Source organism: Opisthocomus hoazin, chromosome 22 (genome assembly GCF_030867145.1).
Source record: "Opisthocomus hoazin isolate bOpiHoa1 chromosome 22, bOpiHoa1.hap1, whole genome shotgun sequence".
NCBI lineage: Eukaryota > Metazoa > Chordata > Aves > Opisthocomiformes > Opisthocomidae > Opisthocomus > Opisthocomus hoazin.
In genome coordinates this window covers 6,081,110-6,107,283 of record NC_134435.1, presented here as the reverse complement: position 1 = coordinate 6,107,283, position 26,174 = coordinate 6,081,110, and the positions used below count along the sequence as shown (strand labels likewise).

The 26,174-nt window shown below is 43.8% G+C and overlaps 1 protein-coding gene across 1 annotated transcript in view; it reads left to right on the top strand.

Annotated features, from left to right (window-relative positions):
- Nucleotides 1-1,079: 1,079 nt before the first annotated feature.
- The window catches only part of ADAMTS2 (ADAM metallopeptidase with thrombospondin type 1 motif 2), a 185,325-nt gene continuing 160,230 nt past the window's right edge, over nucleotides 1,080-26,174 (top strand). The window contains exons 1-2 of the mRNA XM_075441680.1: nucleotides 1,080-1,201; nucleotides 2,117-2,478. Of these exons, the coding sequence (XP_075297795.1) occupies nucleotides 1,114-1,201; nucleotides 2,117-2,478 (450 nt within the window). The 5' untranslated portion in view covers nucleotides 1,080-1,113. The remainder of the gene's footprint in view (nucleotides 1,202-2,116; nucleotides 2,479-26,174) is intronic.

Genomic DNA, 26,174 nt, shown 5'->3' with positions numbered 1-26,174 from the left:
GACAGCGAGGGCACAAGCAGGGCTGTTAGGATTCTGCAAGGTTAAAGAGTAAAGTGGTAAAAACAGCTAATGATCCTGATAATGTACCAGCTGAGTAAATATATACATTATCTGTAAGGAATAAGCGGTATGGCATTTATCCTGGCCATATGGAAACAAATATAACTTGTTTTTTTCCATAAAGGCCACTCTTGATTATTGAATTATTTTTAAAAATCTTCTTCTATATTGTATTTATAGTATTTCTGAACGCTTTCAGGGTCTCTCTCTCCCTTTGCAGATATTTAATCAAAGATGGCTTTGCAGCAAGCAATTTCAGTCTTATTAGCAAATAGCCCAAACAATTTTTTCCCGTGAAATGGCTGCTTAGAGTAATTTATTCGACCAGATGAAGATCTCTGCTCACGGTTTGCCAGTGCTGGTGGCACTTTTCCCATTCGGGTCCTGCCTTTCGACGGGAAACCCAAGGCCTCCGACAAAACTCAGGCAGAGGTCCCTTGAAGTTTGCCCGGTCCGGCTCTGCTCTCCTCCGACCCTCGGCTACCACCCGGATTCGCGGGAGCCAGAGTCCGGTGCGGGGAGGGCGGGGTGCGGGTGGCCGCGGGTGTTTCATCATTTTGCTGCAACCGCTGTCGGCCAACTCCCAGCAGCCGTCCCGGCGCTGCCCCGGGAGCGGAGGGCGGCGGCGGGGAGCGGTGGGGGGGAAGCCCGGCGGCGGGGCGGGGGGAGCCGGGCGGCGCTGGGGGCTGCCCGGCGGGGCGGGCGGTCCCCGCTCCCCTCGGGCCGGCTGGCGCCGTGCGGCAGCGCCTCTGTCAATCAGCCTGACTCCGCTCCCGCACGCCCCGCGCTCCCGGTATTATACCCCCGCCGCCTCCTGGTGTCTCTGCTTCGCTGCGAGCCGGGAGCGCGGCCGCCGCTGCCGCTGCGCCCGGACGAATGAGCGGGCGGCGGGGCGCGGGGCAGCGCTGAGCGGCGCGGAGGGGAGGCGCGGAGCAGGGTCCCGGCCCGCCCCGGCTGCGGGCACGCCGCGGCGCTCGGCCGGTTGCGCGGGGTGGGGGGGCTGGGGGGGCAGCCCGGGCGCCGGCCCCCCGCTTCGTGGCCGGGGCCGCCGCGATGGACCCTCCCGCGGGCATCGCCTGCGTCCTGCTCTGCTGCGCGCTCTCCCTGCCCGCCGGCGCCCAGCCGCGCCCCGGGGACAGAGGTAGGTCTGGGCCCGAGCTCCGCGCCCGCCCCGCCGCCGCCGGGCTGCTCGCTTCGCCCCGCCGCTGCCTCGCCGCCCGCCCGCCCGTCCCAAGTGGCGGCGGGTCGCCCCCGCGGATTGCCGCTCCCCTTGAACTTCTTCGGCGGCTACTTCTGCTGGGTTGCCAGTTGTTTCCTGCGAGCGGGGACGGGGAAGGGAAGGGATGCGGGAGCCTCGCCGGCAGGGACAGCGCGGTTGCCGGTGCCCGCAGCCCCGCGGCCGCCCGCTGCCCGCCCGCGGAGGGGGCCAGCCCCGGCGGGCAGGGGTCGGTGCCTGGAGTTCCCCGGGAGGGATGAAGCACATGGCAGCTCTTCTGCCTCCTCCTCCTCCTCCTGCTCGCCACCGTCCGAAACTCCCGAGTCTCTCTCCCCGCGCTGCCCGCCGCCTCCCCGTCACCAGTCGACTCGTCCCCGCCGCCCCGGGGGTGGTTTGCGGGACGCGCCTTGCCCTTGCAGGCTTCCCACCTGCACGCCGAGCCCCTACCCCCGCCCCCCGAGCAGTCCCGGAGGGGATCCGCGCCCTCTCATCATCGCTGGCCACCCGGGTAACCCCAAAGCCCCCGAGGCGAGCCGGGCAGCGGTGCGGGATCCCGGCTGGGTGGGCAAGGGACCCTGCTGCATGGGCAGGAGCGCGGGGTCCCTGCGGGGGGGGTGGGGAAGCTCACGCTTCCTGGCTGGGGTTTTGGGGAGCAAATGGCAAGTTTGAATGAACTCTGCATACTTCATGGCAGTGAATGAAGTGCCTGTACAGAGTGCAGTGTCCATCTGCCTTATGTAAGCGTCTGCTGTGCTAATGAATAATGGAATAAAAATCCCGCAGCATCAGGATATGGTTAGTTCTAGGATCTCTCTCCTCTCTTGCTTTCTCCCTGTAAAGATCCGATTCTGAGGAATATAGAGGAGTACAGCCTTGTCGTCCCCACCAGCACCGACTCAGAGGGCAGGTTCCTATCCCACTTGGTGTCTGGACCGCCAAAAGCACGCTTCAGGAGAGCTGCGGAGGACTTGCAACATGAAGCAGCAAATGAGCAAATCTTTTACAATGTCACTGTTTTTGGAAGAGAGTTTCACTTCAGGTTGCGGCCAAACTCCAGGCTGGTGGCCCCTGGAGCAACAGTTGAATGGCAGGAGGACTCTGAGGAGACCCACGTTGAACCTCTCTATGGGAATTGCCTCTATGTTGGGGATATCACTGACTTGCCAAATGCTTCAGTTGCTATCAGCAATTGCGATGGGCTGGTAAGTTACTTTTGTTATTAAATCAAAGATAATTACATTAATTTTCTCCAGTCTTTAAATATAAAATGTGTGGACTGTCAGAAACTCACACCTCATATGGTAACTGTGAATGCAAATTAACTAATGTTCCCTTGTGTGGGAATAGCTGCGCTGCACCAGGCTCTTCTTTACAGACAGTGGCACTAGAAGTTTGAGCACATGCTCTGCGGTAGCTACTCAGGAACAGAGCAGCTGAAGCCAGGAATTGTGTTGATTTGTGGGAAAGTTACTTGAGGTGTCTGATGCTTGGAAACCGAGGCTGAAATGGCACACTTTTGGCATCCTCTTCGACTTTTCACTTCCAGTCTGCAAAGAGAGACTTTAGAAGAGTTAATCCCGAGTAATGCGCTGGATGGCCCTGGAAACAAATCTGATAGGTAAAATATGGTTTTGCCCTGGAAAATTTTAATTTATTCAGAGTCTGGTTTCATGGATCTTTCACTCGGTGAGTTTCGTTGCCTAATCAAGTGATTGGTGGAAAGGAGCAAAGAGTTCGAGTTTTACAAGCAAAACAGCTCCCTGTGATGCGTTTTGCAAGGCTGTGTGTTTTAAAACTTGCTGCAGTTTTCTCTTCTGGAGTGCAAGTTCACCGGTCAAAACATAACTGTTTGTCCCTGACATCCTAAGCTGTCACAGTATCACTTGAACAGTAATTGCTGCACAGCAATTTGTTTAGTGAGAAAAGGGCTGTATTTTTGATAACGAACAATTTATCCAGCCAATATTTCCCTGCTATGCCCTTTAGCATTCATAATTTTGAGATTACTTAATTTTAATGCATTCTGTTCTCTGCATAAAAAGCCAGTTTGAGTCAGTTGTATTTCTGTTTGTTTAATCACAGAAAGTTGTTCATTTGCTGTGCCAAGAAGATAATGTGTAGAGATAGTATGTTGGCTATCTGAGAATGGAAGGGAATCAAATACTTTTCCCCTTACTCTTTCCTTTCCTGTGGTTTCTCCGAGCCATGTGCAGTCCTGTTTTGAGAAGCAGGTTTTAATGTTGCAGTCATTTGATGTGGGCAGCTGTCTGAGGGCAAGAGGAGCAAGAGGACTGAGAAAGAAGAGCAATTCAGAAAGCAGAGTATGAGCCTCAGGTGGGGAAGCAGAAGTTCCCTTGCTCTCCCCATACCTAGCACAGATAATTTTGTGTAAGGTAGAAGCTACTTACTCTGGGTGTTGCAGAACTGGGGTGGAACCACAGCTCCTCTTCCTTGTTCATCTGTGCTGTGAGGTGGAGGGCGATCCTGGTGATGGCTGCTGCTTGCCTCGTGCTCTTCTCATCAGCTCAGGTGTTGACTGTAAGGGCAGCAGTGGAGCTTGTTCCTGCTTCCTCCCAGTGTTAGCCAGAACGTGGACTCCTTGTATTTGGAGAGGAGAGTTATGATAAAATATAACAGGACTTAAAGCCAAAGTATGGACAAGACTCTAAAGGTCCAGGGCCTCATGCTGCGTGTGTAAATGCCAAGGTGTTTATAAAATGCTGCTCCGTTGGCAGCATCCAGAGCGCTACCAAAAGAATTTTAGTTTTCAACCTCAGTGCCTGCCTCTTTCTAGCATTCTTGTTTTCATTAGAAGAAGCAAGAGAAGCTGTCTAGTGCAGATATTCTAATCTGGACGTCACGCTGGTTTTCGTATGGTGCTACAACTTCTGTGATTCTACCAATACATTTGGAAATTACTTACTGTTTCCTCCAGTGCGTATCTGCATTGTAAATGTTGCAGGGCAGGGACCATGTGTGGTTTTGCCCAGGTCACTGAAGCCATCCTGTAAGAAGCATTATCTCAATACCTTTAAGCATCTCACCGTAATGATTTCCCTGAGATTGTGCAGTAAATCTGTTGTGGAACAACAAATTGAACTCCAGTCCCTTGGGTACTATGTTCCATCTCTGCCCATTCCTCCATCTCAATTTCTTTCTTTCTTGTGTGGCGAGAGTTTAAAGCAGATACCAATAAAATTACATAAACTCCAAGAAATTATACCGGTGGTTCCCCAAAAGCCGCTGGTCCATGGACAGCAGTAATGAGCAACTAACCCACTGAAGTTAATGCCACGCTGAACTGTGTCTCGATTTACCTTTGTATTTCTTGTGTGTGCAAGGAGTTGAAGAGTCTCTGGAACAATGTACTGCTAGCACGATGTTCTTGGAGACCACGGGGCTGTATGTTATTCTCAGGTTAACTGGTATTTCAGATGTGAATGAAGACATGGACAAGGCTATTCTCAACCGGTTTTCTATGTCCATTTTTTTCTTCACACCTAGTTTACTTCAGTGGAGAGATTCAGTAATATCAGGGATTTTCTTTCAGTTGCCTGACAATGTACATGCCATGGCCCATGTTCCTAACATATCCCAAGTATTTCCACTTCCTTTTCTAGATTACTCTGGCGATAGGGATGGTGGAGCTGTCTGACAACTGAGTTGTCAGCTGACAAGTGTTTGAGTTGTTTGTTATAAACTTGCTTCCTTTAATTCCTCGTATTTTCTTGAAGCGCTTACTTTTGAAGGTGGCTTGACATCTGTCTGTGCTTCTGGTGGGCTTCCAGCTTTTGCATCCAGACATTGGGGCTGAAATAATATTTGAAGTTTCATAGTTTGATCTTTACATTGCAAACTTTTGTTGACTGAATCTGGTTCAAGTCAGTGAATGCATCTGCCACCTTGCCAACTTCTGATGTTATTTCCTCTGAACATCCCCTTTGGTTTGCACTTTACTGCCAACTATGTCTTATTTTCCAATTATTGTCTGAGGAGAGTCTGGTGGTGTTGGTATTGCCAAAATGAGAAGTTATTGGAAGGGATTTACATGAAAATAGTAGATCTGCAAACAGATTTTTGAACTGTACTATAAATGATGAAGGTTTTTAATCTCTAATATTTTAATAATTCTAAGAAATGAAAAAGTACATTGAATGCATACACAGAATTATCTGCTGCCCTGACTGAGGAGATGCACAGTTAGTTTGAGTCCTCCCAGTGTTCTGTAACAGAAGTCAATGGCAAAATTAATTTTATTGAGCTAAAAATCAAATCAGAGACAGGTGAAGAGAAATTCTGAAGTATGCAGTTCTAGGTGTGTTTTCAAAGCTGAAATGGGTCTTTACAAATCATTGGAAAGTTAAAACTAATCAATATTTTTTTAACAGCTCTCTGAATTATGGATATGATTTTTACCATACACAAAAAAACTTTAGTGAAAGCTTTCCTACTTAAGATAAAAACACTCTGGACAACTTGGTATCATCTTGGTTGGCATGATAGCATTCAAACTAATTTTCCACTGAGTGGGCAGAACCAACATGGTCAGCTGTCAGTGGCCTGCAGACTGTTGTGGAAGACACTGCACTTTGAGTATGTTCTTGGTGCTTGGCCAAATCCTTACTTGTGGATGCAGCTGGAGGATGAGGGAGCTGGCTGTCCTCTCCAAGGATTTGTTGTGAAGGAGAAGTGCTTGGAGGCTGAAAAAATGCTGTAAACCAATAGAGTTAGAATGATGGCAGCCCTTCTATGTTATTGCCTTAACTATGGGAACTCCCTTTCTTCACCCCAGCAGATGAACATGCCATTGTAGAACTCTTTATGCATCTGGATTTCTTATTTTGATAAATAATTCTGCAATGCTTGAGGCAGATGTGCCAAAAATGTCTTCTTCAGGTTGACAGGATGGCAAGATTTGCCTGTGGAACTTCAGAGACATAAACTCTCTCCCAGTCTGCTCATAACACTTGTAGTCTGTGGGCTAGAATGTGTGCTTAAAAACAAGCAGATACAGGGGAAACACAATACGAACACCGCATCTGGTATGGATAATGAGCATATGATTAAATTAGGCTGCAGTGCAGAGTTAGACTTACTGACAGGATCCTAAAAGGCTGAGCATGACAGCTTCAGGTTGCATAACCGGTGTGATCTAGCACCCAGTGAGGTAGATAGAGGAACAGCAGTTTCAGTGACTCAACATGATGTCTTACCTCTGCTTCATTAGTATAGTCCTCTTCCTTTTTTAAAAGTTAAAATATTAGCTGTCCAAAAATTTCACTGTATTGTCATTAAAATGGGAAGTTATTAGAAGTGGGCGTATAGAAAGTAAGCTATTCAGGACATTTGCAGTTGTATGTTTTCTTATGGAACTGTAAGCGCTACTTTTGTTGGGGTACTGAGCCATAGTCACCTTGCTAGTAGAATGGACCTAAGTGTTGCTTCTTATGTGATGAAATAGTCAGGGTTTGCTCAACAACATTTCAATCTTTACTGTATGCTGTAATAACCCTTGCAAACCATCTGAGAGAAGCCTGATGGCTGGCTGCTTGCCCAGATGCTATTTCTTCTAGAAATGCTTGGGAAGCCAGCAATGCTTTTTAGACTCATGCCCAGTGCTGATAGTAACTGTAGTACTGGGCTGGTCTGGGTGGGTTTGTGGGGGTACATTCACTTCACTAGCCAGTCGTGGATCTTCAGGGATTGACTGGTGCTTTGGGTACTGTTAATGTAAGAGCGTGTCTGTCAATTGTCCCAAGACTTAGCTAAATATTAGTTGCATTATTGGTATTTTCCTCACTGTTTTAACATCAGATAATGGAATATTTTTATTTTCTGCAGTCTATACTTTACAGGGAAGTATTCATATAGTCTAATTTTAGGCACATCATGTAAATTGCAAATGTAGGAACCTAGGTTCCAGATTCAGTCAATGGTGTTTCCTGAGAGCAATTAAGATTACCCATGTGAAATTCCCACCTTTCTCCTTCCTGGGGGAATATTCCTCCCTTCCCTCCTACCACACTCCCTGCATTCCTGAAGACATTTACACATCTTGTGAAATCTATCCTTGTTTAGTATAATCCTGCTTCACTCTGAGCATGAGCTTGAGCTCTTTGAAGTCACTCAGTTTGAAGGTTATATTTTTACATACCCTCCTGACAGAGAAGTATTCTTGGACCTGGCCACAGAGCTGAAGTTGAATCTAACTCACCTTATGTGGATCACGTAACTTACCTGGGTAAGAGGGTGCAGGATCTGCTCACAATGAATACACCAGCAGAAGACAAACATGCTTATATAACTGTGCTATTTTTTCCCTTTAGACATCCATCTCCTGCTTACATATGGATTTACAATTTAGTTTAGTTTCTGTTTTATCTGTTTTTTGGATTACACTGGTTTGTGATGTAGCAAAAAAGCAGAGCTCAAGGTAGCACAATATTGTCTTAAAAGTCTGGTCAGGTCGAGTGCCTGACAGTTAAAACAGATGCCTGCTACAAATAATTCCAATAATTCTTTTTTGTATTTTAAGTTCTTAGCATTTACATTATGATCGCGTTGCATCCATTTTTAATGGATTAAAAATTGGCATATATAATGTCTTGATTTGGGAGCATTTTCTCTTTACATTAAAACAAAATCAAACGAAAGTTGCCATCTGTTTTTTGTGTAATGGCAAAAACCACTATCGGCTCTTTTCTTTTTGGACAAGTAGAACTATAATACAGTGGCAGGAGAAATGCAAATGATTCCTGTGACCGTATAGAAAAAAATTTACAAGTCATTCTCTGGAAGAAAACAGCAGCCCTTCCTCTGCAGGATTAGAGTGGGATGCCCACTAACCTGTATGGTCTTTTGAATTCAGCTGTGGTGTCTACATGTTTAAGCCAAGCACATATGTAAATTTTATGACAATCAGAGCTTGACTGCACATCCACACATGTGATATAAAAGACCTGTGTTGCCTGACAGAAGGCAATGGAACTATTTTGATGCCTGACACTCAGGCATATCCATATACTTTCACAGGACAGAGACTTTGCTTCATGACCTGTTCTCTGGGTTTCTACTGTTCGTGTCTCTGGCCACCCCTAGCCTAGTTGGGCAGCCCCTTCTGCTATGTAAATTGCAGAGACTTTCCCTTTTAAATGTTATAGTCTGAAACACAGAGTGTAAACACTATGATTCAGCCTCTAACTGGAGTAAATTATCCTCATTTTGCTGTCCTTAAAAGAGACTCTGTCATCTGTAAGTACTATTTTTTTTTTCTTTGCATCTTCTGTGCGTGGATCATCTCACCTACATTTTGTCTGAAGGCAGAGTAAGTCATTTCATACATCATACAGGTGGACACCATCTGGCCAGGATATCCTCAGGCAATCAAAACCAGTATCTTTGTGGTATGTTGTAGGCCTTTGTATAAAAGGTACGTATTTCCTTATGTCCTATTTGACCTTGTGTTGCATTGTCCTCATTGTGGTACTATCTCGGCTGTACTATTCTCTTTGACCACACAAGGACTAATTTTCCAACCAGAATATTAAACCATGTACATCCAAGAAAACGTACCTAATGGCTCCTTCTGCTTTCCATCCTGAAAGATCCATATATAGTAACTAATTTTTATAAGGTCATTATTACTTTCTGGGGTAAGCAGAACATCTATTTTGAGAAGTCTGTCCCTCTTCAGCTTCCAAAGGTGCGTCCCTTGAAAAATGCTATTAGCTTACTTAGCTACCAGCTCAGTGCTTCCTCATGGTGCGGCAAGGTGTTCCAGTATTCTCTGAGAATTTGACAGTACAGTGTCCTGCAAACGGCGAGACATTCCCACATTTTTAATTAGTTATGTGCTTATGTCTTTTGCTACAGAAGCTTGGAAAACATTTTTTTTGATCAACCAGAATTCCAGCTGCTGCATGGAGCAGGACCTTTTCTCCACAGATCACACTAGTATTCTGTTCGACCTACTTGTGGGCACTTTTTATTAATGGTGACTGTTGCTTTGTAAGCAGGTCATAGCATTACTTAAGTGCATACTAGGACATTTCTCATACTGGGTCTGGTTGAAATAGAGAATCAGGGAGCAGGTCTTCAGTCTCTTGTAGGGGGTGGCACAACCTTGCGTTTGCTTCCCGTGAACAGCTCTGATGTGCACACCCTGTCTTGGAAATCACCTGCTCCCTTTATTGCTTTCCTTCTTCCAAAGTTTCAGTAAGTCCTTTAACACATCACATCTGGTTTCTTTAGCCTTTTTATCTGTACGTGTTTTAAATTCATCTTTGTTTGCAGAGTCTTGACACAGCGGGTTCCCAGTTTTAATAGTCTGTAAAATGAAAGGCCCACATTTCACATGCTATTTTCAGCATCGTTCTATTAAACTGTAACGTTGAAAAGAAGAGTGTCCTCTTCAAGTGCTGAAGAGCATGTTGCTTCCTCACATCTAAATCGCAGTCTCTGCTATAGATCTTCTGAGTTATTCCCAGGTCTCAAAATGTCTGGTACTTTCCTCAAATCTGGAGTTCCTGGAGTCATAACTTGTGAATCTCAGCATCAATTTTCCAATGTTTTCTTCTAAGTAACTGTTTTCTGTTTGACCTAAGTGTTTTTAAGTGAGAGTTTCCCCCAAGGAAGACACTCAAAAATCACCAGGCCAGTGAAAATCATCCCAAGTACGTTGTTCTGAAGGTGTCCCTTTACAGTACAGAAGAGTCTCTCTTAGCTCCTCATTGCTACTGAGAGGGGTAGTCCCGTTCCCTGGCTGCTCCCCGTGCTGGGCTCCCATTCCTCCCCTGCTCCGGCACCCTCCTCGCCTAACTCCACCATACATTAACCCAGCGGGTGAGTGGCCAGACCAGTAGATTGCTGCCTGCCAGTGTAGTTGCTAACTGTTTCTCTGTGGGGCAAGATGGACATTTTTATAGGCAAAGGGGTGAAAGTGGGAATGATCTCAGCTGGGCTCGAGGAAAAATGTGAGGTTGCTCCTTTGGTGACAGGTAGACTCAAGCTGTATTGTCAAGCCACATTCTGATTCTCATGATCTTGAAATGGGTCTATTTAAGGGAGCCTGACTCCTGCCTGTGAGCATCAGAAGTTGGAACCTCCATTGGAGGGGAGTGTTATGGGATCAGAGAAAGGAGTGGAGTTTGCTGCTGGGGGGGAGGAGAAGGGTCATTCTGGTGGTGGAAGGGAGGGTGGGGGAAGCGGTTGGAAAGGAAAGACAAGCTGCTGAGTAGTAAAAACAAAGCAAGAGACGAGGATCTTGTGTGTACTCCTGGGAGAGTCTGTCCACTGGCATATGTTACGTGGGCTGGCTGCCCCCCAAGTTGGGGAAATTCAGTCGCTGAATGTGGTGACTTTGGTATCATTTAAGCCTGTCTGGTGCCACAGGGAGAGCCTGCCCTGACCACAAATTAATATATACTTGCCTTTTTTAAATTTTTTTTTCCCTTCGTGTCCCTTGTAGGACAGTATCTAGTAATGTGTTTGTTTTCCAAAACTTTGCCTTGCTAAAATTGAAGTCCCATTTGTACAACTTGCTGTTACTCTTTGGTCTTGGTATCCTAAACATGTTATAGCTTAGCAGCATTCCCTTCAGGTTTAAATTCTTTCTTTTTCCCTTCATATTGCTTTATGTCAGATTCAATGTTTTGCCTCTTTATTGCTGCACTCATGACCTTTATCTTCTAAATAAATACATTTAATTCCTCACTTCTACAACTCTCCATGGAGAATGCAGAGGCTGAAATTTCCCAGGGTCCATGGTACTTTCTGACTCTTACACCTGCAAAGTACAATATTAGTTTGTTTTTTTTTTTTGATGTGATGAACTATAAATTCAGCTACTTTAACTTCTTTCCTACTGTCATTCCCTTTAACTTTTCCTGTAGTTCCCACTTCTGTGTTTGAATTTCATTATATGGTCAGACCACTTTTTCTCAGCATTTAACCTCTAGCCCAGTGGACCTCAAGGGACAGATTACAATCCATTTTCTACTGGAATTAGGCGTGAAACCTACTAATCCTGTAATGAGAAAGATTTGGTGAACATCATTGTTATCTTTGTGGCTAAGAAGAGCTCCTTCTGTCTGTAACTAGATAAAACTATATCAATGCATTCAAGTTATTTCTCTTCACCGGGTGTGTTGACTATAGGTAGCTGCTGTAATTGCCCTTTAATGACGGTGAACTATTTCTACAAGATGTTTGAAGCAAGAAAACTAGAAGGAAGTACCTGGTCAGCATTTCAACTGGTCTATAAACGCCTTAAAATAAAAATATCTTTCTGAGGTTTTAGGACAGCACAGTGCTGCATCTTGATGCAGGTCCTGATTCTTTAAGCCCTTTATTACTGTGTTTTCTGATTTACTACTGCCGTAGGAATAATGCAGTTGATGTGTGGACAAGAACCTGCATGGCTAACTGGCAGGCTGGCCAGCAGCTCTTCCCAACCTGTTTTCTTTTACCCTGTCACTTGCAGTACTTCCAAGAAGCAGTCCATGAAATGGCAGGAGTGATTGCATTTTGGATCCAATGCAGTGTGTTTCTACAGGAGCCCCGAGTGCAGATCGCTCAGCACGCTGTTGTGCCTGCTCCCCTCTGCTGCTAGGTGGTCCCTCCTGCTGGACTGGGAGCCCTGAGGACTGCTGGGCTTCCAGCATGTCCAGTGGAGCTCTGGGCATGCGTTAGTCCGCTTAGGCAAAGCCATCCGAAGGCACCTTCACACTGCGTGCCCAGAAGGACAGGGACTGCAGATTCAGTGCTGCTCTCACACAATTTGTCCTGTGGGAGGGTTTCTTTTTCAAGTTGTGCTTCTGAACGTGTGCTTTCTGGCATGGTATAATGAATATTGTACAGTATAGGATGGAGAAAGTCAAAATAATACAGCAAGTCTAATGGAAAGAAAAGACGTAAGTTCTTGGGAGTAAAAATATTTTAAGAGCTAAACATACTAATAAACCATTTAAATTTTAGTACAAACACAGTAAAATGATAGAATTTAGAAGGGAAGAGGGGAAAGCACAGATTTTACTCCAATGACTTGCTAATTTTGCTGATATTTCCCCCATTTGCGAAAGACCGAACTAATGTCCAATACCCGCCCTAAGCAGATGCACCTTGTATATTCTCCCGTGGTCCAGGGTGCGGCTCCCAAGGCTGGTACAAGGGCCAGTGTCCATGGCCATTGAATCCGTTGAAGGGCAGACCTGTTTGCAGGACGCAGAAGTGGAAAAAGAGCCTGCAGAAAATGCAGAGATTAACTAAGGATAGGTGGCAGCACAGGCTGTGGTTACTGTTGTAATAGGGGGTTTATTTGTTTTTAATCATGGCTTTTGGGTAAATCATGTTCATCCAACTCATATGCAGAAGAATATACTTCTTGATTCTTCAGAGCATTAAGATTGCTAGGCTGATTTTTTTCCCCAAGCAGAGGAGCTGTGGAAGGAATGTGAGAGATGTTGTTTGGAAAGCATTCTGCAAACCAGAATGTATTTAAAAAACAGTCTTTGAGAAATAAATCATTACCTGATGATGAAGACAGCTGAACTGGGCCAAGAGTCTTTCACGTGCCAGCACTCTCTCACGTGACAGGAGTTATATTGGAAGCTGGCAGGCTTTGAAGCTTGCAAGGCTGAAAATGTCTAAAAATTTTCATATACTTAAACAACGTAAGTAATAGCTAGATAAAAATATGGCTTTGAAACTTTTCAAAACAACTCTGTAGAACAGTGTGAACCTACCTAAGGTCACAATCTTTTACCTACTGAGAACGAAAAAACCCCAAACCTTAGAATTACAATTTTTACACAAGCTCAGTTCAATACCAATAAAGAGCTTAGAGATGAAGAAGTTTTAGAGATGACTTTGGATTGATTTCAGATTTATGACAAGCCCTGAAATCAGAGTTTCCTAATAGTTTTAGGTTTCATTGTGAAAATGGCAGATCCACCATTCATCAGTAAACTAAAATATTTAATCCCCAAATAAATGCTAGAGGTGTCTGTCAATATTACATTTGTTTGCAAAGTTATGGCACATTAAGGCTGACATAAACAGTACGTGTAAAAATATGATTAATCAAAGGATGAATTACCACTGTGAAAGAGGAATATGAAGCTCAGTCTGGATAAGTAATAGACAAGCAAAGAAAGGCAAGACAATTTACAGGATGTTTTGAATTATTTTAAACTCCTCAGTAGGAAAGAGTAATGAATCTACTATGAAAATAAAGCTGTTAGTTCACTGCAGTCAAATTAAGGCCAACAATAATCATACGCATCTTATAAAATAGAATAAAAATGCTGAACCTGTGAAAATATAGTATAATCTTGCATTCGTCTAAACAGAGAATCACACAGAAAAGATAGATCTCTGTCAATTTTCATGTCGTGATCCAGCATCATTTTGCGTAAAGGCCTGGGAGGTCCCATGGCAAGTAGCTGATCTTTGGGTTTGCTCCAAAGCTGTTGAAGTGAGTGTGTTTAGTTTCGCTCTTCATTTGGCTTTGTATGGGCAGGTTGATTAGCAAGGAATATGGGACAAAAAGCAGGCCACGGAGTGTTCCGCATCGTAACCTAGTCTTTCACCTTGTTCTCTGTCCCCTGGTGTGGTGGTGGTGATGAGGGAGGTGAGTACAAGAGGCTTGAGCGCAGCTTTTCCCATTGCTGTTTATATCCCGTGTGCTGGACGGAACAGGGCAGAACTGCATGCTTCTAAAACTGAAATAGCTCTGCTAAACCTTCTTCCCCTTCGGCCTCACACCACATCCCCACCACAGAAGAGGTGATGCGCTAAGTGAGGGGGAGGGATCAGGAGAAACCCTTCTCTTGTCCATGCCAGGAGGATGAGGCAATTCCAGCTGCCTTGAATTTGCAGGCTCATTCTGACAGCTCTGCTGTCTCTTTCTTGCTACGAAGATGGGACCAGAAGGGAGAAGGATTTTCCTGCTTTCTGAGGTTGCCCCTCGTTGCTGCTGCACTGCTGGAGGTGTGATGGTGGGAAGAGCTTTCTCTGCCTATCTGAGGTGATTAGCTGTGACCTCAATAAAACTAGAGTCTCTTGCAAAAAAAACAAAAATGCCAAATCCAACCCCCCAAACCAAAAAAAACCCAAGTCAAGATAAAGAGCAACACGGGAAAAACTCTAATTGCACATCTGTTCAACAGACTTGTGAGATAACTCAGCAACAGCTAATTGAAACTCCTGAATCGTAAATATGCTTCTAGCCAGACTGGAGTTTACTTGATCTGATGCAATCTCCTTTCAACTCTCCATTGCCCTCTGAGATTTTGGTGGTAAGGACTCCAACAATCTGTCACTAGATGGGAAAATCAGAAGTTGGGTCTATTCAATTATAACAAGCCAAACCTCTGCTAAACTGCATCATCGTGTCTCCATGGGTTTCTGGGAGCTCTGTCACTTTGTGTTAGCTGAGGACCTGGCCTCATATAATTAGATGTTTTCACACTTTTCTGGTGACATGCCCTCCTCTGACACTCTGGATTACAGGCTACCACAGTTTGCAAAAAGAGATGCACTCATTCTCGAGAGGCAGCAGGACACACAAGATCTGCGAATGTGTAGGTGCTATTAACATGAGATCTGGTTAAGTAATGTATCCAGGATTTGTTTATATACTTGGAAATAGCAAAATGCATTGGAAGAGGTGACCAGGGATCCCGGCGTCCTTGAAGGTTCTCAGAGTCCTCGGTCATGAATGGGCGGGTGGGTTGAAGGCATGGCTGTGAGCGCTGCTTGTTCTCATGCAAAAGTGTGGGCTCACTGAGGGCCTCATGGCTTCCTGTCTCTGAATTACCGTTCTGATGTAATTTTTGTGACATTTTCATGTTGTCATGCAAGCCTGTAGAAATCATGACACCACTGGCAAAACTATTGAATAAATATGATGTTAGTAATGTGAAACTCATCCGTGATGGATATACTTAGGTCTTTGAAGGGTTTAGCTGCCTCTGGCAGTTTCATGTTCCTTTGGGGTGATTGAAAGAGGTGTTTGCTTTGCTTTGCAGATTTAAGAAATGTTTGTGCCTAAGTGATATTTTTATAGTGCACTTCCAGAATGAACTCCATGCAGTCTTTAACCCAAGAATATGATGTCGGAATATTGAATCACTGCTTGCAAGTCCTACAGTATGTTCTAGCTATCCCACTGTGGGAAACTCTTGTTTTTTTCTCTTTTCATTTTATATTTGTTTATATGAAGACCACTTTTCACTGACGTCAGAGACCTAACAGGTCAAATTTAAGCCTCTATATAACTCTTCTGTGCCACTGACACATTGGTTTGACTTAATACAATGTCGACATTTGCAAGGAGTCTACTAAATCCTTAAGTTTAAATTTTATTTTGTTGTTAGGACATCACATTCTTAACTAAAAAAGGCAGAATCACAGGCAGAACCTCATATATAGAGGCTGCTTAGTGACCTATATGCTATTGGTGACAAATCGTGGGATGCTTTAAAGTATCCTTTGAAAGAACGATGAAGATAGACTGGTCCCTGTCTCCTCTGAGGAATTTCTGATCTTTTATAGGCTGCTTTTTGGAGGAGTTGTCAGCACTCAAAGAGGGCAACTGAACGTGGATTAGAAAGTGCTGGAAACTCAGAGAGGTTTTGAAATTGCATTGAGATGCTTCAGTGGAGTTGCACATTTGACTACTTCTAATTAGCAGAAGGTGACCTTACAGCTTTGCTGAGATGCTGCAGTGTCATGAGGGAGCAAAACACAGTGACAGAGACACACATTGAGTATTTTGTCATAAAGCTGCCCATTCGCCTCCATGCTACCTTGCCAGCCTTTTGTCCAACCTTTTAAAAAATCACTAAGCAAAGTTCTGTTAAGCTGCATCTTTTGGTGAGCCATTATTTGGTGAATATTGCTGGGGGCATTCTGTCATACTGATCAGAAAAATATCCATCACCACTGACACAGGCCATAGGAGGAGCGCGGGTTGTCTGAAGTTTGGTGTAGAAAGTGCTGTTGCTATTCGATACCTGGTCTCCATAAACTTCTTCAGCATCCATGCAAGTTGGCCCTGTCTGTGTTTCCCAGCCTTGTAAAGTGGTGACAGTGGGGGAAAAGCAGAGAGACAAGAGTGGGCAGGCAGATACCTTTGCTCCACACCCTTCAGGTATTGTTTATACCTTGAATATCCCTAAGAATCTGGCTTAGTCCCTAATAAAGAGAGGGTTTTTTTCTTCCTGGACTACTTTATCTGCTGCATTTGGCCACAGCGTCAGAGGGCAGCTACAAAGAACAACACGGTTGCTTCTGGGAATAGACTTGCTCTGTGAAGAGTACTGCACAGGTAATCCAATGGATTGTTTACAATTTTTGGTGCTTCTGGAAACACAAAAGCACTAGGCAGTGCTGAGGGCAGCATGGTGCACTGGCCAGATTAGCCCTAATGCTTGTGTTTTCTAGTCTGTGTGGAGACAGCCTTCTCTGTGCGATGATGTCGTCCCTGAAGCTGGTTCTAGGTGATGGTCACGCCTGTGGGTTTTCACTCCTTGCCTTCATAGAGCCAGGGACCTTGTTGGCATCACTCTTTTGCTGAGGAATGTGGAGCAAATGGCCATCTTTGAAATCGCTGCCAAGAGGTGGTTAATGTGCTCTACCACAGTTAATGGGTTTGAATTCCAAAGCTACACCAATTGTTTGAAAGTCTACCTCCCCACAGGCTGCTGCCGGGCTGGTGCGCAGTGCCGCTCTCCTGCTCGCGAGCTGTAAATACTTCCTTCACCGGACAAAAATGCACTGTGGTTCCTGCGGAGGAGCATAGCGTTTAGAGCAGCGAGATGGCTGTCTCTGCATGTGATTTGGGAGAGAAGAGGCAATGGGTCAGAAAAAAGGCCAAAGGAAAGAGCAGTTAGCGACATCTGAGCAGTGTCAGCAAGGCAAGATGCTGAGCCCTGGCACTGGAGTGCTGAGGTGATGAGAATAGCTTATGAGTAGCCCATGCAGCAGGAATGAGAAGAAAACCCTATTTCTTGGCTATTCACAACAAAATCCTTGTTCAATGAATATTCTACTTTAACAAGTACCTCCAGAACGTAGAACAAAGCAAGAAGTGTTGTCCTCATTTATCCTCAGTGCTCGCCTGCAGGACAGGGCTGGAATACTGACTCCATCTGAGAGCAAACTGAATTTCTTGCATCTCACAAACCAGTGCACGTGACGGTACGAGGTGAGTCAGGGCTGCCCAGAGGCACTGGGCAGATGGGAGCAGAGAGATGAAGCCACGTGAGCACATCACCAGTGCGTCCCATGTGCTGCAGGACAGTCCCCTCCAGAGCTGCTGTGATTGATTCCATGGGAAAGGTTCACAGCTCCAACCCAGAAGCGACTGAAGCACCTCTTATCCTCATCCTGAATTTTCTTCCTTCTCTATTAACTTTCTGCCAAAGCTGTTTTCAAGGAAAGTTGTCTCCCAGCCTACTGTGATGTATTTCACTAGTGTGAAATTAAAAAACCCTGTCCAAACCAACAGCACAGGTCTGGCTCTTTTGTTTGGGCTTTTGGGAGTTTGAAAAAGTATTCTATGGCTCTGCCGCTGACTCAGCAGTGGTGGGATGTGATTCCTGAATGCGATTTCTGTGGTCAAACTTTGCAAAAAGCTTTGATGTTTAACATGCTGGTCAATTAAAGCATGCTGCTATGTAAGAAATGATGCAGTGGCTTTGTTCAGCTTGGTTGGTATTGCCAAAATGGGTCGAAAGTATCAGCAAAAGGTTTAATATCCCTGTTTACATAGTATCATTTTGCGTGCTTTGTGGTTCATTAATTTCTGCGGCGACTAGGGTATAGTCTAAGAGCAGAAAGCCTCCTCTCTACTCTGTACGATAAAAATAGCTGGTGCTCTCTCCTGCTAATTTGATTAAAATGGTTATGGAAGTTCAGCTGTGTTACACAGAATACTGACTGCTCCGCTGAGCAGAGCTTTCTTCAGCTGGGCATTGGCTGTCTTAGTGCCACTTGGTCGGGTTCAGATGTTGTCTGGCCAAACAGCCTGAATGGGTTAATCGCGTCGGTGAAGTTTTCTTCAGGGCAGCCCAACAGAGAAGCTGTGTTGGCACAACTGAGGTGGTGCCAGAGAAATAACAAGTGTCTGCGGCTGGATCTTTTAATTACAGTTGTGTTGCCAAATCTATCTCCTGTGCTGCACCACGTAGGAGCCACAGCAGTAGCTTCGGGAAGATGTCACCTTTCGCTGTCCTAATTGTGGGAAGGTTTTCCACCAAGAAGAGGTGCATACGTTTAGATTCCTGCTGACACTTTAATCATACTGCAAAAAAGGGCTGCCAGCTGTTTTTATGAGATGTTCAATAATGAGATTTACTTAAAAGCGAGTAAAAACCTTAGGAAGGTTTTAAGATTGCACTTGAAAGTGTAAGCTGGGTGTATCTATTCTTTTCCTAAGGGTCTTTTATTTGATTCTGGTGCTAATTCAAGAGTTGGTCCAAAGCCCATTAACATAAATGAAAAGAGTTTTATTGACTTTGATGGGATTTGGATCATGCTGCACTAATTAAATAGTAAGGTATCCATTAGCAGTGCAGAAAACAGAAGAGAGGAGAGCCAAATACTGTTGTGATGAACCCTGTGAAATTGAGTGAACTGCAGCCAAAGTCTCCGTATCTTTACAGATGAGCTTTTCCATATTTCTCTGCCTCAGTCCTTTTGAAATAGATACAACTGTGGATTTTTAAGAGAACTAAATTTATAAAGGTCTTTACATTTGTCCTGCCTATTTACAAGTTTCCATAGACACATTTGTTCAGTGAAGGTAGTAATAAGAAAAAAATGGGAAGTAAGGTGTGACAGAAGGAAACGGCAGGCTTTAAACAATGTTGAAGTCAAGTGCTAATAATTTACACTTATTTTGCTTGAATGTTCTTGTAAGGTTTTTAAGGAACACAGAGCTTCTAGATTACAAAGAAAAGAAAAGTTTTTCAGTGCTACTGATGCTATAAGTGGAAAGTAAATGGAAAAGTTCTTCTGCTATACATCTGGAAAGTCTACATAAAAAGTGGGTTACGTTTAAAAATAATAATGATTTTTAAAAGAGGCTGTTATGGAACTAGCCACAGAATCAATCATGTACAGAAAGATTAAAAATACAGAAATAAATGAATTTATCTGCGCTGCTGGATGGATGCAAAAGTTATCTGGCATTTAAAACTCAGAAATGATGTTCTTCGTTCCTTTTGCTGTGCCCCGTTTTGCCTGGGTGGCAGCAGTAGCTGTGGAATTCTGTAGCCTGCAGCCCTGTTGAGAGACCGCGGTCAGCCCTCCAGCAAGCAGCATGGACAGGGGTTTCCTCATGAGGGTGGGGTGGTTGGAAAACCCCCCACGTTTTAAACAAGTTGGATGTGTTGGAATGCAGCTGTAACCACGTGAGCTGAAGTTTTGAGGAGACCAGGTACCCATCTGTGCTTGGATGTCAGTTCTCCATAGGCGTCTTTGAAAACACAACCCTAAATGAGAAATTTTCTAAAAACAGCATTCTGCTATTGTCTGCCTGCTGACGCGTTTATGGTGAAGGGTAGTGCTCACATGCAGGTTCACAAGGTTATTTCCATTGCAGAGGTTTGTCTTTGGGCTTGCTAGTGTCTACTGAACATCCTCTCTCTCAAACTTAGTTAGCAAAAAAGTGATTTTCTCCACCTTTGCTGCTCATTTATTTATGAAAAAAATGTTGTCTGCAATTTGTTTTAGATTTTTAATAAAATTATCAAGAAAAAACATGGATGATGACACCATGGTACTATCACGCCATCTTCTGTGTTTGTAAGCAGATCTTACAAAAATCATAAAGGTCGCATCACCTGCAGATTAGAGATCTGTAAGCTGAATCATAGATCTGTAGATTTGTCACTGCTGTGGTAGCAAAAAATCCAAAATAAATAAATGCTCCAGTAAAAAGAAATTTCCTAGGATACTCAGAATAGGAAAGGATGAAGGAATCAGTCTCAGGCTTAATAACTCAAACTTTCTTCAGTGCTTCCAAAAATGAAGTGGCTGAAGTTGAACCCCACCTCCCCCTTTTTTTAAATCTTCCCTTTCAAATCCAGTGGTTATGTAACAGAAGGTTTCCAGAAAAAAATTCTTTTGGCTATATGTTTTATGTGAGCAACATTAATTGGAAAGAACTTTTTTCTTTTGAGGATACGGGTGTGTGGGAATTGTGTCTTAAAATCAGGCTTTTGATGGAGCATGCAGACTGAAACTGTTGTTTGGGGAATTTAAAATTGCTCTTGTGCTTGTTGAGAGGGCAGGGGAATGAAGCAGAAGAGATTGTCGGTGAAGGATGCCAGTGCACCGTGATGCCCCAGAAGGGCAGGTGTCACCTTGCAACAGTGACAGGTTGTAAAAGGGAGCTCATACAGCAACGAAGAGCCGCTTGGCTGCTCCACGATGCACTTCTGCGCATTTCTGATAAATTCTATTCCTGTATTGGTTCTGTTGGCCAGTGTGAGTACACAATCTGTAAGGTTACCAAAGAGTTACAGAATTAGTTCTTCGAAGGACATGACCGTCCATTAAAGTGATTTCATTAATTATAAAAGGAAAATTAGATGGAGACTCCAGCACATGGGAATGTAGAGATGGATTTTCTGTATATGGACTGCAAAAGAAAGTTTTCCTGTATAAAATTCCTTTTTTGTTCTGAGGCGAGGGAAACAATCCAAAATGCAATGTAAATGCTTTCATCACATTTAGCTTCATTGTTTCTAAATTATAATATTTCTGTCTGAGAACAAATGACAAACTAATTTTTCCCCACCCAAACCCTAATTTGGCAACTGTTGGTCGAAGTTTTTTTTCCCTTTTTAATGTAAAATGTTGCCGTATGTTCCAGGCAATACAGCGTGTGTTTCCATAGCAACCTCTTCTTGTGTCTTGAACTTGTCAGCATCAACATATGACATTTTAAACTATAAAGCATTTACACACACTGCTACCTCTCTGGACCTGAGTGAGACTTGCCAAAAACTGGGCTTTTGCAGACAGTTGAAGTTAGGGCAAGGTGATGGAGTCAGATAGCTTTCATACCTCCTGCTTGTTTACAAAGAACAGAAGAGGTCCAGTTTCACTGAACTCAATTCAAGCAGCGGGACACAGATTCCTGCTCCCAGCTCAAAGGCTGGTTCACCCAACGGCTAACTCAAAGTCCATTTTTTTTCCTAGGGCTGTTTGTCTGTGGGTTCTGTGTATGGTTCTCTGCATGGTGTGTTTTTGGGCTGTCTCTCTGACTTTGCTCAGGTGCGCCTGCTTCTCAAGCTGGACCATGTTCAGTGGAGTTATTCTTGACTGTAGACTCACATGGGCTTCAGACAGTGACGCACACCAGATCTCTTTCTGCTGCTGTGTTGCTTCATGTTTTAAACCCACTGAATGGTGAACCCTTTTCAGGTTGAGTGCAGTCTAATCCAACTGATAATGTATATGCAAAACATTTATGAAATAAAAGAATTGAGGAAGGGGAATGGAAAAGACCTAGTTGGCTTGGGGGCAATAGAAAGGACAGTAGTCCAGTGGGCAGTAAAGAGGAATTAGTTTGACGGGCCAGACAGCATTGTAAAACTTTCTCTTGCAGGTGGGAGGGAGTACTTAGATGATTCTACGAGATGTGCATTTACTGTCTTCCTTGTTCTGCATGTAGTACGGTTTGGCTGCCGATTTGAGCTTCTAAAATATATATTTGCAGATATGGGCAAGCTGCCAAAAATGTGACTAATAAAAAAATGCCTATTGATCTCTTTTTAAAGCCTATCTTAACAGTGCTCTTTGGAAGATAGTAATCAGTTCTCACTTATTGTAGTATTTATACAGACACCCTCCTGAAGGATAGCTCTATTTGTTGCAACAGAGAGGGATATGGCTCTCCTCTTTTGGCTGTCAGTGTGTATTTGGATTTATCTTTCACATGATTACATAGCAGAGAGCTGATTTACCCAGAAGTACGTGTCGTGGCCTTAAACTCGTACTCCAATAGTGTATCTCCACATTAAAATGAAAACAAGTTAACTTCTTGTTTTGTTTGGATTTGTGACTTTATGGCTTGGAGCAGGAGACTCCTTTCACGGACGACCCTGTGCATTCAGAAGAGGTGGGTGTGGATTCTTTCCTCTGTATTTACTGAAAATAGATATCACAGTGGTGTTTAACTCGCAGGAATTGTGCTCAAGCACCCCACCCCATACCCTGCTCCTTACAGGGTGTCCCTGTGCCATGAGCTGGCCCGCTGCCCACCCCCCCTTCCCTTGTGAGCTGTACCCTCTGGTCCCTGTTAGAGGTGACGGTAGTTCCAGGCATGGAACAAACCTTTCCCCGTGAGACCTGGAAAGAGGAGTGATGGTGTCATGAACTTTGGTGATTTGTCATCTAGGACTGGACATGGATGCTGCTCCAAAAGTAAAGCAGGTACTGTTTGTGCTGAAGGAGTAACAGTGCAACAAAAAACAGGTATAAAACTGTCTGGGCAAGTATCTGGCTCTATATTACATATCCAGCCCTATGTTTACATTCCAGGGTTGATAACTTTATCAGGAGAGATGAGAAGTAGATGCTCAGATTTCTCCTGGACTTTCTCAGTAACTAAACTGGTACAGTATGTTCTTGGGCCAGTGCTTTGATCCAGCTGGGATATAGCCAGGGGGAACATAATTTCGTACTTTTAGTTTGCTAATCAGGAAATGAGATAATCCATATAAAAAGTCTCTTTTTTGAAAAAATAAAAGCCTTCTGGTCACTTTGCAGACATTAATTTTCAGATAAAGAATTTATATTTTTCTTCTGAACCAACCAAACATTTAACACAAATAACATAAAGCTTTGCGTTTTCTGTGTTCCTTAAATCCGGTTTTAGACAAGAGAGTGGCCTTTCCTTCCTTTCAAAATACAGCTGGTTCTCTTGCAATTCTTAGTGTGTAAATACACATATTGCTCTCCTCTGTTAGTTTTCTGCGTCTTTTGCTCACTGAAGTGTTGTCCAATAAATACCACCTTCAAATCCTCTTTGGAGGACTGGGAAAGTTCTGTTCTGCTGAGGGAATTACTGAGTTTCAGTATTTCCTTTTTTTGTACCTGGTTTGTAAGAACCATTGCCTATACTCCAGAGCTGTCCTTACATGAACTTTTCTAAAGCATTTGCCCCTTCTTTGATTCATTTCCTTATTTCATTTATGCCTCTTCTGCATATTGAGTCCCAAACCAAATACAGCATTACCCACTGCATTCAATGCTTCCGAGTGAGGGAAATCAGAGTGCCTCTTCCAAAGGCCAACGCGTCCCAGCATCTGTCTCTGTTATCGTGTGGCTGTTAGCCTGCTTTCTTGCTGGTACTGTCACCCTCCGAGCTGATGATGAGCTGCAGCTCCCCGGGTTCCTTCTGCCCAGCCAGCAGTGCTGCGTGGCAGCTCCGTGCAAGGTGTCAGTTCAGCCTCCCCCCATGAAGAGGGGTTAAACCTGGGGGCGTTGGAGAGGGAATTACTGCGTCGCAAAGGGAAGGTGCTCCAAATGCAGCCGATACACCCTCCTCCCTCAGTGACAGTGTTTTATCTCCCTCTTTTAAGCTTCCCCAGACTGTAGATATCAGTTGCTTGGGGAAGTGGTAGGTAAAGCATCTCTCCATTCCCCGTTTGTAGAAAATCAGTAGAAGTGGCAATGCAGTGCTGGCTCAAAAGGGATTAGCCAGGCTGAGTCCGGCAAGAAGTGACTGTAGCATTAGTTTGCTTATGTAAAATAGCGGTTGCATCAGTTCTGAAACAGAGAATTTCTCAATTATTTGGGCCAGTACAATTGAAAAGTAACAGATGAAAATGAATGTAACAATAATTTTCTTTTTAAAAAGTGTCAGATTCGTGTCTTTCTTCTTGTATTTGTGGTTGCCTTGGGTCACTACTACTTAGTTGGTTTTTAGAGAATGCTGTCAGAATAATTTTATGTTAAGAAAGACTAAGAAGTGCTTAAGAAAGCATAAAAACTCCAATTCGGCAATGTATTTGCATGCGTTCCTTTGTTTTAATCCTCTGCATAGTTACCTTACCAAGTACATATTGCTCTTTTATTTGGAAAAAAAAGAAACTTTTTAGTTTCTGGATTAAGATTTATAGAAATTACTGGAAAAAAGAGGTTTCCTGGAGTAGTCTGTATATATCATTATATTTCACCATGCATGCAACATTATATTGTAGTTTCAAGACAGTCCGGGTACCACTTTTTGCAAAAGACAGTTGACCTTTTTGTGGAACTCACAGAAACTGAACATAAAATATTGATTAAATGTGATTTAGGCTGAATATTTTAAATTATTGTAAATTTAAAATCCCTAAAATGCTTCAAAAAATAGACCAAATTGGCAAATGGTGTTAATGCACCTCTAAAGCGTATGGGAAAAACCGGTAAAATAAGTAAATCTTTCTTACTTTCAGTACTTACAAGGAGCATAATGTCATTAAGAAAGGAAAATGTAAAACATGTGATAGCAGATGCCAGACTAACCACAGTCCTCAGGCTCTCACGAGAAGCCCCCTTTTCAAGCTGTACGCGGCCTTGGCCAAAGCATTCTTTTTGGACTGAGAGTTTTTCATTCCTGGTCTTTGGCCAAAGGTAAATTCTCTTCTATGTGGAAACTTTCAACAAAGTGGATTCAGTCATTTTTTGAATTCTCCCTCTCATCGGTGCTCCTGCCGCTTTACCGGCGCTGTGCAAATGGTACAACTGGTGAGCCTTAGCTTCTGCTGTAGTGTTCATGGTGATCAGCTGAAGTTACTCCAGTAGTTTAAATTGTCAGCAATGAATGCTTTTGCACATCTTTGCAAAAATATTGCTATGGTTCTTTGCCTTTTATTTTTAGTATCACCAAGCACATTTATGATGCTGGAGATTGATCTTTTGTTTGACACAAACTGCAAAATCTCCTGTAGCCATGCCTGTAGCCATCCTAATAGAGTGTCGGAGACCCAAAACAACCTCAGAAAAATAAGATTTTGAAACTTCCACTGATATCAAACGCTGTGGTGGATTTTGTGAACTACTCCATATATACCTACCCTCTCCATAATCCATTCCAAAGGGCAAATTTTAGTAGAGTTAAGCAGTGAACTAAAAAAGATGTGTGGCACCTGGTGAAAAGTGAAGCTTCCACATGAAAGTGAGCTATGGTTTTAACTTGCTTGACCTCCAGTGAGCTTAAAGTATCTAAGTCACTGGGAGGGGGACTTTGCATATTCTGCTAACTGCTTCTTTTGATATGTAAATACCTTTGGATCTGTAACCCCACACAGCTGAGTTTCTGAGCTGTTGGCTTTTGTTGTATCCACTTTGTAGACTCCTGAGGAAGTGGAGGTGTGATGGACTTCACTGTCCTCTTGCACTGTCCTCACCAACCCCTTTCAAAATGCTTTGGAGTTGTTTCAATGCTTTTAAAAAATTATTTAGGTCTCCCCTGTGCAAGAGCAGTGATGAACATCACTATTCCAGCAAAGAAGGGAATGTGGAGGCAAGGACTTTGAAGTGGCCAGAACTCTTGCATGAGGCAATGTGAACTTGTCAGGCAATTGAAGAGGAGCTAAAGTACATTTCTGGTGCTGTTTGAAGGTAATTTTTGGTTTCATTAGGACTAACTTGGTTGAAACACATTCATTGTGAACTTCCTTGAGGTTAGAGGTTTCAGAGCTGTTTTCAGTTATGGCTTTATTTGGATGACTTTGTACCGTGGTGTTGTCTGTTATGTGGACATTCCTCTGCTTGCTTCTCTGAGGTCTCCCCTGGAGGTTTTCAATGATCCTGTATCATCAAAAGAAATCCCTTTTGCAGTTTAACTTTTGGCCTTCACCTTTCTTTTGTCTTTCTTGGCAGGCTCCTGGCTTTA